Source organism: Cajanus cajan, chromosome 6 (genome assembly GCF_000230855.2).
Source record: "Cajanus cajan strain Asha chromosome 6, NIPB_CcT2T_4, whole genome shotgun sequence".
Lineage (NCBI taxonomy): Eukaryota > Viridiplantae > Streptophyta > Magnoliopsida > Fabales > Fabaceae > Cajanus > Cajanus cajan.
Window position 1 is genome coordinate 6,309,087 of NC_138522.1, and position 14,116 is coordinate 6,323,202.

The following is a 14,116-nucleotide window of genomic DNA, read 5'->3' on the forward strand; positions in this document are numbered from 1 at the left end:
TTGGAATGATTATGTTATACTTCTCTTCTATACAACATCAAATGACTTCTACATGGACATCCTCTCAAGTCAGTCTTATGAACAACAATGAAACCTTCATAGTGCTTATTTATTTCTTTTTTCGTAGGCTTTATTTAAAAGTATTGCTCAAAAGCTTAAGGTCGTGCTTGAATTAAAAGTGGTTATTTCTAAGGCTTATACCTCCATGCTACGCATATTATAGTGGGAAGTACATATGAAAGGAGGAGTAATACTTGCAAATAGTGTTGTGTTATTATATTGACTTTTCAATATTATTTTGTATTTTATGCGAAGATGTTTTTTACTTTACTTAGTCAATAAAAGTCACGTTTCACAAATATAGATTAATTTTTAATTATTAATTTTGAAATATTACGTAAATTATGTCTATTAACAAAATATATATATATATATATAAGAGATATGTGTCATTTCATTTATTGTATCACGTATATAAAAATTTAATATAGATAATCTTGATTTAACATAAATAATCACATTGCATCGTTTTTTAAAATTAAGAGATAAAATTGAACTTTTTAATAATAAAAAGACCAAATTAAACGAATTAAATTAAATGATTAGCTAAAAAATAATTTATCTTATTTTTATATTATTTCATCTTATGTTGACTTAATTTGTACGAGTATGTTGACTTATTTTAATATGTCCCATATTTTTGTCCATTTTTTATTTATCAAATTATTCAACTATTAAAATTATTTAAAATAAATACAAATTAAGTGTCAAAATCAACAAAATTATCAACAAGTCATTCAAGTGGTATTAGATTTGGTTTTCAATGGAGATTTAATCATCAACGAAACTGATGGATATTTCAAGCTAACATGGTTACAAAAAAAATTTGAATTAATTAATATTTTAGTTAACAAGTTATTCAAGTCATCAAAATTATTAAATTATTTAATAAAAAACATTATACACAAATTAAAAACAAATTAACTACCCAACACAAACTAGTTCCATCGTGTATTTCAAACAAAATACAAAACAGAAACTAATTTCCATTCGTTTCGGTTGTGTAGTTAATTGATACAAGAAAGTGTGAACCTGAAATATAAAATAATATACAACATAAATTAACTTTTCGTTATGTATTCTATATTTCTATTTGTACTAAAATATATAAGGGAAACTTGTTTCTATCGAGAATATTTTTTGTCAGCAAAAAAAGAAGTGGGAGTGCAAAGATCAAACGAGGAGTGTTAATATCATGCGCCTATTGAAATTTGGTCTCAGAATCTAACGACTGCACCCAAAAATTTTTTTTTTAGTTTACAAGAGATTGAAGTTTTGATATTTCAGTTATTGAGGGTGAATTTAAAATTTTATGCTTCATTCATTGTATTTATATGAACAACAACAAAAAAAATTACTTGGAAAGAAATTTAGCTCAACAAGAAATGAAGCTTCTTTATTTATACAACCTATGGTGATATTTTCATCATTGATAGAAACATTGAAGGAGACTTGAATGAAACAAAATCCTAGCTCACGTATTGCTTCTCAAGAAGGCTTCCACAGAATGCCAAATCAAATCTCTCCTCAGGAGGATCACCAATGCAGTCAAACACAGCATCTGCATTTAAGAAATCTTCATCTGCTGTATACCTGCATTTGGATGAAAGCAACCTCATGTTCACAAAACCATAAGCATTTAAGAAATTTACTGAGAAAGTAAAGACAAGCTTTAAAGATTGCACAAACATCTAAGGTAAATCAGGAGCCTAAAAAGTTTAGGTAAATGTTAAAATTTAAACATACACCAATTTTTCCTTTTATCTCCTTTTTCATCCCATCTTTTTGGAATATAGGAGCTGTAAAAATCTCCATGTAGCCTTTACATAACAGACAATAATAGTTCCACAAAGATTCTAGATACAATTTTCAGTAGAGTCTGGTGGTAATCTTAGATAACTTTCCAATTATGTGTAAAGTATTCACATTGTTTTCAAATATGACTAGATATTGTAAGATAGGATAAACATTTTCATGGGATCTCTACAAAAAAAGAATTGTCATTTACTAATGGACAAATAATGCAAGTATTAGGATTGTTTTTGTTATTATATCATTTGTCTAATGGAAATTAAATTATTAGACATTGTGCTTTTGGGTAACCATAATATTAGTACAAAGTATCTACTGTTAAAAACAGTAACTAACATTGGTCAGAGACCATGATACACATAAGATAAGTATTACCCTCACAACATAATTTATTTCATACTTAAAATCAAATACAAGCTTTGGACAACTTGATTAAAGGATACAAGCCGTTACCATTAATATATATTATACTAATATTTGATGTTGTGATAGTATATATTAATTTTCCATACCAACAAAATTGTCCGTTAGTAGGATTTTATTATAGAAATGCAAAATCATATCAGCAATTTAAATTCCATTAGACAAACGCTATATCAATGGAGTGTAATCCAACAAGTAGTGTATTCATGTTGCCAATGCCTATCAATTAAACAGAAATTTAGAAAACACAAAGCTGCATCCAATTTAGTAAGTAGAAACATACCCGCTCTTTGTTACTATACAAGTCATTCCAGCTGCTTTAGCAGCTGCTAGGCCTATGGCACTATCCTCCACTACAACACATCTGTAGAAAACAATTTTTTTTATCAGTAAAAAAGATTACAACAATAATAATGAGAATTGAACTTAAGTCTTCACTACCAGACCAGCCCTAATGGTTCTGTGTAAAAAACAAATAATGACACTTCACATTCAAATGTGACATGTAAATGAATAAAAAGTGAATGTAAAACACTTTAGTTGTTAAGCCATCATAAAATACTATAGTGAAATCTTATTTGAATGACAATTTTAGCAACTGTAGTGAAATCTTATTTGAAACCTTTTTCATAACCAGCAACTGTAGAACTGTATGAAATCTTATTTGAATGACAGTTTTAGCACAAGTTATTATCATGTAGGCACCACTATAGTGAGATACCTTGAAGGTTCAACACCCAGAGTACTTGCTGCTAATAGATAGATGGCCTGTCAGAAAGAGCATAATGCAATGAGCTGCTTAGATCATGCCATATTGTGAATTCAATAATCTAGAAAGAAAGACTGCAAATTCAATTTGAGCACACTATCAGGTAGCTATACCACAACAAAACCTTGTACAGATATACCTGACTACATACAATGGCATAAAAGTACCAATTTAACATTAGAAGGATGAAAATCTTACTGGATCAGGCTTTTTACGGGGAACCACATCTCCTGCAAATATCTTGATTTTTTCTGCTCGCTCAGGTCCCAGCAAGAATGATACTATTGCAGAGACCTAAAATCAACTCACAACTTAGGTCTGAAGATGAAATATCAAATAAATGTGGATCCATTCACTGAGAAGTAATCTATTATATAATAACAAGTTGAAAGTTGACCTATTAATACTCAAATTGCCTGGATTGCATCATGAAAAACCACATAACAATGACAATACATAATAATAACTATGAGGCTATAACTAATAGGAATTGAATCTCTAAAATATTATGAAACAAGGATCAGTGAGCCAATTTTCCCTATAGTCAAAAAATGTTCATTTAAGGAATTGGATAGGTGTTACGCATACCGCCTTCTCATTGGATGTGCTACAAACTGCAACATGGACTCCTTGAGCAAAAGCCTGATCGATAATCCTATATGTTTGATAAAAAGAAACATGACATAAGATAAGCACAGACTTTAACTTTCTTCATAATAAAGCATAGAGTTTTTAGTCGTGCTACATATAACGTGAAAACTAAGAAAGTTAGATCAAAATTGAATGATGGCATAAACAATATTTGGTTAATGTTTGGGGAAGAAACAAGATCATGAATTCATGATATAGAATGTTTAACATGTTCTTTCTAAATCAATTATTTCACAGGTAATCAACTTGTCTCGAGTTACAAGTTTGAATAAAATTGTGAAGAGACTAGCCCAATTCCAAAGGTGGTCTAAACTTGAAAAGATGGAACTCCAGCCAAATCACTTGGTCAACAAGGTTTCAATATCAAGTCAAGAAGCAAAGCAATCCAACGCACAAGCTATCATTAGGTGGAGGCTAAGGAATGGTTTTATTCATACATCTAACATAAACCATTATAGATAACTAATTTGAATAAAAGATAAAGAACAGATAGTAACCAACTTTGCAACACCTGGACGAAGAGGCAACAGTTTTTTCTCAATTAGGGCCATAAATAGTTCTGTCTTTTGTTTGTGGAGTGAAGCTATGAATTCTTTTCTTTCTTGTTCACCTGTTGGGGCATTAGCAGGCCAACCCGTCTGGTTAAAGTATGCTGTCATCCTAGTCAAAAAATGAATAAGAAAGGCACATCAAGTTAACTTCAAATTCATTCAACTGATGAACTCAACAATAGTATCGAGGATTGAAAGTTGTTAGCACAAGTAGTTTAATATCTATGCTCTTTAACCAAGGAATGATGTTCAATCCCCGATTTGAGTATTGAGTTACAATTGAAGGTATCACTTTACTTCTAATATAAATAAACCGATGAAAGGGAGTTATACCTCTTAGTTATAACAAAAAAATGAAAACAATAGCACCAAAGTACATTTAGATGAGAGCAATCCCAGTTCATTTTTTTTTTTTTTCATTTAAGGATGAGTTTTGAATAAGGTTTTAAATTGCAGTCATTATCATGGTTGTCATTTTGTCACAATTGCGATTGTCATGAGACTCAAAAACCTTGAATCCTTGATATTGTGACTACAACTGTTTTTGCAGACCATTTTCTAAAACATTGGTTTTGAAATGAGAGAAACAAAAGACAAACCTTTCCTTTCCCCCTCCAATTTTGAGCAATTCCCCGTACAAGTCTACATCCCAGGTAACTCCTAGTTCTCTCTGCATTGTAAAAACCAAGACAAGGCAACAACACATTTGTTAAATGTAAAAAAGTGAACTAAGAAAGAAAACATTAAGAACCATGTCAGCATCTCCAATGTTAGTTGCTCACTGGGTTCTTTAAGCTTAAGAACCAGTTCTTATATAGTTTCACTATTGGAATAATTGACGTAGCAATTCTTAAGAATAGTTGCTTGTATAAGCAACTGTTCTTAACATTTTAAAAATAATTTAAGACAGTTGTACAACTAATTTTACGTTCTTAAGAATTACACTAATGGATAGAAAACTCGTTGAAGTTCTTAAATCCCGGATTTGCAAGGCTCACCAAAAGTGAGTTAAGCAATTTCATCATAATTACACCATGTGAGCTACTCAATGGAAAAGAGTATAGGAAAATACTCATCATTCATGCACTATCACTTTCATTTCACTTCTAAGTTCTACCCAATTTTCTTCCTATCTCTCTTTTTCCCATCACATCCATATATCACCTCCATTACTTTCTCTCCATCTTTTTCCTTTTCTCTCTATTTTCTCCTATTTCCACCCCAAAATGGGAAAAATTATTAGATAGTCTAGCATCACCAAGTATTCATAGTCGCAACCAATCATTATGTGACATACACTTAAGTTTTTAACTTATGAATAATAATTATACTTGATTACATATCATATAGAGACTAATTAAGTATCATATTATCCATAACCACCTAATAATTTCTTCCAAAATGGAATGGATGAATATCATTGCTCAAATGTATATATATGTGTAGGCACATACCTCTTGGAAGGTTTGGTTGAAAGATATGCGATGGCCATCTTTCTCAGTATCCACAAGAACTCCATCACAGTCAAATAGAAGAGCCGAGGGGAGAGTGGAAGAGGAAGATGCGGATGCAGAACAAGTGAACCTACGAGGAGGAAGCCTTGTGGTTGTAGTGACTCCAAACGATGTTGTTGGTCTTGATATCTTAAGAGAAGCAAGTGCTGTGAAGGAGGATGATGGAAGTTGATCATGGTCCTTGTGTTTGAGGAGGCATTGGGTTTTGGGTTGAGGTGTTGTTGGAGTAAAGAGTGAAGCAGAGGAGATGGAGATGATGCTAGTTGCTGCCATTAATTACACACTTCACAAACCTCCTCCTTTCACCTTTCTCCTTCCATTCATCTTCAACTTATCTGCTTCCGTGGGACCGTGGAGTCCAATGGTGTGGTTCTAACTTCCAACGTCCAACACAGGTTTTGATTAGGCTCACCCTTCTCAACACTCTCCACGTGGAAAAGTGATTTTTTTTTCCCTAAAAAGAAAAATACTTTTTTCTCCATAGATAAAACTGGCTTTTAAAACATGCGATGCAACCTTTTCTTTTTGTCTTTTTTATAAATATGTGCGCCTCAAAGGTTAAAAATTTAAGTAAAAATATCGAGCCCGTGGTGTAGATTAAAATTCCACCCCAGACGTAAGTTTCGTGCATGTCTTGTTAAAGTAACCCCATGTTATCTGCAGTCAAAATATGAACCATTCATCGTACTCTTTCTTAATTACTATACACTAATCAATGGTTAAGATTTGACTGCACATTAGCTACACACAAAATTTGCTCGACAGAATCTAATTTCTCCCCTCCCATCTCTAAGGCCCTATATGACAAAAAAAAATGCGCTTAGCAAGTAAAATTAAAAGAGAAACAATTACATAAATGTTCTCGTTTTTTTTTTTTTTTCTTTCCAATAATGATATATAGACACTCTTATATACTTTTGGTAAATTAAAGTATTCTTAGCTAAGGACTAAATCTTCAAGATATTTTATATCTATTTAAGAAGTTGACATTTTTTAATATATATTTTTTCGTATGTACAAATTAAGAAACAATCCTCTAATTACGTACAAATTATGTCATACATTATCTTTCAAGATACTTAGATATATTTAAAAAGTTAATACTTTTTAACAAATATTTTTTCATACGCATAGATCAAGAAATAATTTTTTAATCACGTATTACTTTATCCTTCAAGATATTTAGATTTATTTAAGATATTAAAAAATTTTATCAATTTTTTTTATACAGATATATCAAGAAACAATCATTTAATCACATGTTTAAAAGATAAGATTATCTATTAATTATATCATACCTTATCAATAGACACTCTTATATAACAAACACCTTATTAACATTAATTATTTTTCTCTTCTTTTATTTTTTATTTTTTATCACAATATAACACTTACTAAGTTACCACACATACACTTCTCTCTTTTGGTATCAATTAGCTTTTGGTGTCCATGAATTATGTAACCGAGTCATTGCTTAAATTGCATAAAGTAGTATATATTAAATTTACAATTTCTTTTTAAAGATATACGTATATAAAATAAAAATGTTTCAGCTTAGTTACAGACACATTCTCTTTCATGTCTTGTTTTAAAAGAAATTCCATTCATTAAGTGGCCCATATAATCTTATAGCTTGAAGAAAATGAACTTCAAAAGAAAAAGAAACATATATATATATATATACTCAATTGCTCATTTTCAGAGCACGTAATGATACAAATGCATTCCTCTTTTATCCATTTTTATAAATGGAATTGGATGTACAACAGAAGAAAAAGTCAAAAAAAAAAACAAAAAACTACCTATTCTTGAGGGACTACAATATCATTCTTTAAGAGCGCATGAGGAGAGGCCTTTGCATAACTTTGACATGGTAACCACCTTAATCAAATTTGACTTAGCTGCATCCAGCAATGGATCTGATTGGATGGCTTTGTCAAAACAATACTTGGCCTCTTCCAGAAGACCCTCAGCAACAAACACAAGACCAAGATTGTTGAACGCAGGAGCATATCCAGGCTGTAGTTCAAGTGACTTAGTAAACATAGCCTTCGCGCGTTGATATTGTTTCTGATGGCGATAGAGAATTCCCAAGTTGGATAATATAGCATGTGCTTGTTGAGTTGTTGCCAAGGACAATGCTTGCTTGTATACTTCTTCAGCTTGTGATGGTTCTTCTGATAGTTGAAGTGAGACTCCTATACATGCATTATCAACCCGTATGAACACCTATATTATCAAAAAATTTATTCTATGGGAAAGGGGAGTGAGGGACCTAAAGTGCCAGACAACAGTTAGCAATACCAAAGACATTATTGAATTTGAAGATGACCAAATGTACATTCCTATTACAGCTAGAGAGAGAGAGAGAGAGAGAGAGAGAGAGAGAGAGCATACCTAGGTTAGACCATGCATAGCTGCAATCCTTGTCACAAGCTACAGCAGCTTTGAGGTACTTTTGTGATGTTTTGAATTGCCGAGCACAGAGGCTATGAACGCCAAGTTGGTGCCACTGCACAGCATCATCTGGATCTTCTGCTATAGCCTAGTAGAAAAAGAATGACACACCAAACAAAATATAACAAATATATGCATCATAGAAACACCAAAAGACATTATGAGTTGTGACATTTAAGATGAAATAATCAAGCAGATAAAAACCTAAGTTGTGTAAACAACACTATGCATGATAAACCTCAACTAGCAACTGGATAATTAAAGATAAAGCTAGGTTATCCTAGGATGATAACTAAAAAAATAAAGCAATAAATTACCTGCTTTAAACTACTAACAGCACGTTCTTCAACTTCTCTCAGCCCATGCTGTTCACTTTCATATGCTGCCGCTATCTCATGCTGAGCCTTGTGAACCATGGCAAGCCCGGCCCATGCTATTGGAAGCTCAATCAGGGATGAATCACCATCTCTTATTATAGAAGCCATCTCATTTCCAGCACATGAAAGCAGTTCACTAGGATCTTGAGATCTTTCTGCCTCCTTTATTCGATGGATAGCAACAGCATATCGGGTAGACATGCAATTAGGTTCCAGTTTGGCTGCCTACAAAGAAATGGAAAAAGTTAAAATTTAGCAAATGTCGACGCAATCCAGAAAATTTCCACAGGGTGGTTTTCTTTTGGTGGAGTGAAGAGGACTTTAAAAGTGCCACTAACACCATGCAATACACACGTTATTGATGAGAGTAATTCCTTCCATTTTAATTACGAAAAACAAAAAAACAAACATGTAGAAGGATCCACAAAAAATATTTCCACCAATAACTAAAACCAGGAAACCAATGAACAACCTCAATAAATACGCTATAAATGACTGTAGCAAGGAGCCATGAGCACCTTCTCCAAGCACTTGCTGGAACTTCGATGATCACCACTAATAGAAAATGCATAGGCAAGATTTGCCCAAACATGGGCTGATTTGCTATCCGCTTTAATTGCAGCCAACAAACATTCCTTAGCAACATTAGCAGCCATAATCTGATCAGCCATGCCCCCATCAGCAGCACTTGCACCAGGACCTGGAATTAATAAAGAATCATGGTACAAAAAATTCATCATCCATTTAAGAATAAATGACAAATAAAAGTCATATCCCACGAAATTGAGTGCATAGAGCCACAGAGCAATAAAAGCACCTGCCACAACCGAAGCATATTTCCACAAAAGAAGGGCAGCATAATTGACCAAAGCTGCAGGATGGTTTTGATCTTTTAGAATCAATTCTTGAAAACATTTTGCAGATAACTCCAAATTCCCACTGCAAAGCAATACAGGAACAGAATTGACTATTGAGGAAAATATATGAATGGGAAAAAAAATCATCTCAACCCTTTTTAATTAAAGCCACAAAAATATTTGTATTCTCCAAATAATTCGATGCAATATTCCAGAAAGAAGTCAGAGTACTACCCAAAAAGAATAGCCACAGTTTTATATTATAAAAGTAACAACCACTATTGCATGGATGTGCAAGCTAAGAAGCAGACACTTCTAAATGGTGGGTGTCATGTCATTACCCTGTCAAATATGTATTCTTGTTGGATACTGCATGGACACTTCAAATACTTTCAATTGCATTTTTATAATTTTTATATATTTTTAAAACCTTTATACCAATACAGATTATAATACCACAATAATTAGATAAATTTTTGTATTTCATTATGTTTATAATGATTTATTCTAATTTTTAAATTTTAATCATGAATTCTCTTTTGTGATTTAAATTTTATTTTATGTTAACTATAGATTAATTTATGCATCTAATTATACATTTATCATGTCCTATAATTTTTAAAATTTGTTGTATCGTCAAGTCCATATTGATCCATATTCCAGATCATAACAGTACATCCTAATGAATGATAAAAATCTTAGGAGAACCACTTCACAAAAGCTAGCCATTGTAGTCAGAGAGCCCAAGGCCTTATAAATGCCACACTAGAATCTCATACTTTCAATGAGGGACTCAAGTCTCACACTGCAATTGGATTCTAACATCCCACTATGCTCTACGGTCCTGATGCCAATACAGGTTGTTCACTAGCCCTTTGATTAGTCCAAGACAAACACTACAATGACAACAGCACCAACAGCGCACTCATTTACAGCAGGTTACATGGTATAAAGCTCTAGTGTGCCAAATGATAAGAACCCTCGTAGAACCACCCAACAGAAGCTAACCATAGTAATTGGAAAGTCCAAGGCTCTATAAAATCCCATACTCCTAATATGGGACTCAACTCAAGTCTCATACCTTGCAAATGTATCCTAACAGCATTTCCACGATCTGAATTTCCTGCTTAAACTTTTATGTTCATATTTTTAATGTTGCATGTTTTCTGAAGATGAACTTTTCTGTAAATAAAAATAGCATTATTTGGCCAGTGATAAATAAATTTAATACAATTTTAAATTTCTAAATGAAAAATAACATCTTTTTTACCCATTCTTCCCAGGAATTTGAGAGTCCATTCACATTAAAAAATTTCTATTTGTCATAATCTCTTTACTTATGTCATGTGTCCAGTGGCCAATACTATGGTCTCTCAAAAATATTACATGCACAAAAAAGATTTATATCATATTTCATATTCCCTCTGAACCTATATATAATAAAAATAAAAAAAGGCCAATTTCACATAAATTAAGAAAGTTAGTTGAACGCATTTAATTTCATATAAAATACATACTACATAATCTGTAGATAGTGCTCATATCTATTGCTTTAGGAATATTTTTGGATTAAGAGCATTAAATAAGGTTGATTTTATTGAAATTTGCTTATATTTCAGTTCAAAAAATTTTAATATTTTTTGTTTATATATAGTTCCAAAGGAAGTACAATTTATTTATTCTTTCTTCACCACAGTAACAACTAAAAAGTCTAAAATTGTATGTAGTCTATTCAAATCAACTTTCTTTTTCAATTTTTGTATATTATTTCCTTCAAGATCTCCAAGTATTTCAGGTGCAAAATAAAAAAGGAGGTTTTATGTTATTTCAAATCTCTCTGTTCTTTTAGGGACTTTTCTTTGTTTCCTCTTCAAATTGCTGTATTCACATTTCACAGTACTTTAAACTAACAGAACAACAAAAAAATAAACCAAAAGTACACATCACATAAGGATGAATCTATCATTTGTTAAAGGCACTGCTTCATATAGAAAATAAAAAATAATAACACCCCAAACAATATCGAGACAATGACCATTCATACTTACATTTGAAGATAAGCTATCCCAAGATTTCCTAGGCAATCATAGTTCTCTGGGGCTATGGCCAACAATGATGACAAAACTGAGATAGCACTCTACACCAGTGTTTGAAGTCACATTGGTTCAAGCAAAGGGGAAACAATAGTCACATCAAATACTGACAAAACATCATATATGCCTTAAGAACATTAACGCATAAAGGAAAGCAAACAAGGTGGTTGTACCTGCACACGACCAGTTTTAAGAAGGATAAAACCCAGTGTGTTCCATACAGCTGTCTGTCTGATATCTGACTGCACTGACTCTTTCAGCTTAGAAAGAATCTCTTCAAGTTCATGAGGTTGAAGTTCTTTATCTGAACTATTTTCTGATGAACTTTCTAGTATCAGGCACTAAAAGGATTATAAAATATGTCAATGAACAGACAGATTAGAATTGTTAATCCATCAAATTAAGATCAGTGCACCTGTGCATGGTGAATCTGAACTAAGGACAGCAACTCTGGCCTATCAATCTCAGCTTCAGACCTGAGCAAAATCTCTTCTGCCTTCTCATAAGCCGCCACAGCCTGAAATTTTTTTAATGAACAATGAGCAAACTATATGTATAAAACATAACAGATAACTTTAAGGCACTGCTTAGTACCTTTTGAGGTTGGCTTAATCTTTGGTACATCAAGCCAAGTATAAAATGAGCATGAGCATTTTTGGGCATCTTCCTTGCAACATGAACCAAGCCCTATGGCATGAACTTATTTTGTCAGTAATTAGAGTTTAGAAGTAGGATGATTTAAATAAAAGGGAAAAACATTTAATGACTTTAAAGTAAACTCACAGTCTTCACACTGCTAACTTTTTCCTCCCGATATGAAGGAGGCCCTTGAACATGTTGATCACCATCTGCATCAGCTCCACAATCAAGAGAAGAATCTGTCTTGCTAAGTCTGGAGCGGCATTTACCCAGCTTGTTTAACTTTTTACTTTCACCTTCATTGCTATCAGTCTCTTTGGATAACAAACTCTTATCTTGACTGTTTTCTTCATTTGCCAAACTATATCATAATTTTAAAAAACCAATAAATGACAAGAAGCAAGAAAAGATACTAAGTAACACTCTAACAATCTAAAAAGTTCATTTGGCAGTAATAGGTCCCACCATCTCAACAAATTTTTAAGACAATATTGGTGACAATTGAACAAATAATAATTAAAGAAAATATTTTCTTCCATAAAACAAAAACAGAAAACTTGTTAAAAAAAACCTCATCAGAATACAATACTTCAGAAAAAACTTCAAAATGAATAAATATAAAACATGCAGAGAAATACTTCTGCTTTTTATATTTTATCTGAAGTCGTTTCCTTTTTCTTTCTTGGAGTACAATGGCAGCATTCATTGAACCTGGGATCTCATGCAAACTACCCAAACTACCTGAAGTTGAGTTGGTTCTCCAATGTTACACATGTCACTCGGATCTAAACCACCACCATATTTTAGTCCTCCAAAGAACTTGTCAGCAAATTAGCCTCTCAAAATCTAAAATGTATCCACATTCATGCTTATAATTTTCCTAACAACCATAGAACCTCTCTTGTACTTAATCACAGTTTGTCATGAAAGCAATTATCTTCAATAAAATTACAATTTACAAATCCAAAGCCCTTTCCCCGTCTTCCTATTCTCTCTAGGCATGACAACTTGCAACACTCCCAAAACACACTAGAAAACACCCAAAAAAATAGATAACTGTCGATATTTTGGAGTGTCTTTCCCATTTACTCGCAGTTTAAATGCACTAGCTAAGAAACAAGAACCTGAGGCAACTTAACGAGAACTCGTAGGGTTAGGTGAGGTTTTGAACTCGAGATTTGAATTGGTTCTCTAGCAGCGGAAATCAAAAGATGGAAAACGAAAATTGAAGTGATGTGAGAGTGTGGAAGAGAGCCTCACGCGGTAACTGGCGGCGGCGGAGGGAGGAGTGAGGAATCGTCGTCGTCGGCTTCGGGAGGATCGACGTTGAGGTCGGCCAAAACGACAAGCTTCGTGGTCGTTTGGCGAAGAGTCTTCGAGTTGAAGCTCTCTTCTGCAGCCAACTTCTCCGCCATTTCTGGTGTGTTAGGTTTTTCATTCCGCGTTTTCCTCTATATAGTTTTTTGTGCACACTCGTTATGACTAGGATTTCTAGTGTGACATCATTTTATTATTTTTATTTTTTATTCAAAACTTCTGAAACTTGTAAAAAGAAAAATCAACAAAGTGAGTTGATAATTAATGTGAAAGTTTTTGGTTAGTGGATAATTATATGCACGTATTTTTTAGTCTTAAACTTTTTATTCTAACAAATTTTCGATGACAAAAAAAAGGTTAAAAACCTAAAGAGAGACAAATTTAAAAAACATTCTTATATGGAATATATATATATATATATATATATATATATATATATATATATATTGTGGAGTGTTATAATAATATCGGTGTAATTTTTACTAAATATTACACCGTTCAATAACTTTATATTAATTGTAAATTTTATAAACTTAACCATTAAATTGAAGGTTCATATCACTTTATATGTGTATATCAAATTTTATTAAAATTAA

At 32.4% G+C, this 14,116-nt stretch overlaps 2 protein-coding genes across 3 annotated transcripts; both read right to left on the bottom strand.

Moving 5' to 3' along the window:
* Nucleotides 1-1,357: 1,357 nt before the first annotated feature.
* Nucleotides 1,358-6,151, bottom strand: LOC109815463 (Haloacid dehalogenase-like hydrolase (HAD) superfamily protein). The gene is made up of 8 exons (XM_020380188.3): nt 5,721-6,151; nt 4,866-4,936; nt 4,217-4,375; nt 3,653-3,719; nt 3,263-3,358; nt 3,017-3,063; nt 2,579-2,659; nt 1,358-1,653 (listed from the first exon to the last, which is right to left on the bottom strand). Exons 1-8 carry the CDS (start codon nt 6,051-6,053, stop codon nt 1,530-1,532), a joined length of 978 nt encoding a protein of 325 aa, XP_020235777.1. The 5' UTR covers nt 6,054-6,151; the 3' UTR covers nt 1,358-1,529.
* A 1,277-nt stretch (nt 6,152-7,428) lies between these two features.
* LOC109815462 (tetratricopeptide repeat (TPR)-containing protein) lies at nt 7,429-13,649 on the bottom strand. Of its 2 annotated transcripts, none has more exons than XM_020380186.3 (11): nt 13,464-13,648; nt 12,348-12,564; nt 12,159-12,251; nt 11,980-12,081; nt 11,738-11,905; nt 11,520-11,608; nt 9,432-9,553; nt 9,133-9,314; nt 8,555-8,839; nt 8,178-8,325; nt 7,429-7,978 (listed from the first exon to the last, which is right to left on the bottom strand). In XM_020380186.3, exons 1-11 carry the CDS (start codon nt 13,616-13,618, stop codon nt 7,605-7,607), a joined length of 1,935 nt encoding a protein of 644 aa, XP_020235775.1. In that variant the 5' UTR covers nt 13,619-13,648; the 3' UTR covers nt 7,429-7,604. The 2 variants fall into 2 exon arrangements, with proteins under 2 accessions (XP_020235775.1, XP_020235776.1); XM_020380187.3 differs by having other exon boundaries at nt 7,870-8,009; nt 13,464-13,649.
* Between the last annotated feature and the right edge of the window lie 467 nt (nt 13,650-14,116).

Excerpts from the sequence above, each read along its gene's own strand:
- LOC109815463 (XM_020380188.3), bottom strand. The coding sequence starts at position 6,053 with ATGGCAGCAACTAGCATCATCTCCATCTCCTCTGCTTCACTCTTTACT. Across the intron at positions 3,359-3,652 it reads GCACATCCAATGAGAAGGCG|GTCTCTGCAATAGTATCATT; the intron begins GTATGCGTAACA and ends AGTTGATTTTAG. Across the intron at positions 1,654-2,578 it reads TGTATAGTAACAAAGAGCGG|GTATACAGCAGATGAAGATT; the intron begins GTATGTTTCTAC and ends ATCCAAATGCAG.
- LOC109815462 (XM_020380186.3), bottom strand. The coding sequence starts at position 13,618 with ATGGCGGAGAAGTTGGCTGCAGAAGAGAGCTTCAACTCGAAGACTCTT. Across the intron at positions 11,906-11,979 it reads TTCAGATTCACCATGCACAG|TGCCTGATACTAGAAAGTTC; the intron begins GTGCACTGATCT and ends TAATCCTTTTAG. Across the intron at positions 9,315-9,431 it reads ATATGCTTCGGTTGTGGCAG|GTCCTGGTGCAAGTGCTGCT; the intron begins GTGCTTTTATTG and ends TATTAATTCCAG.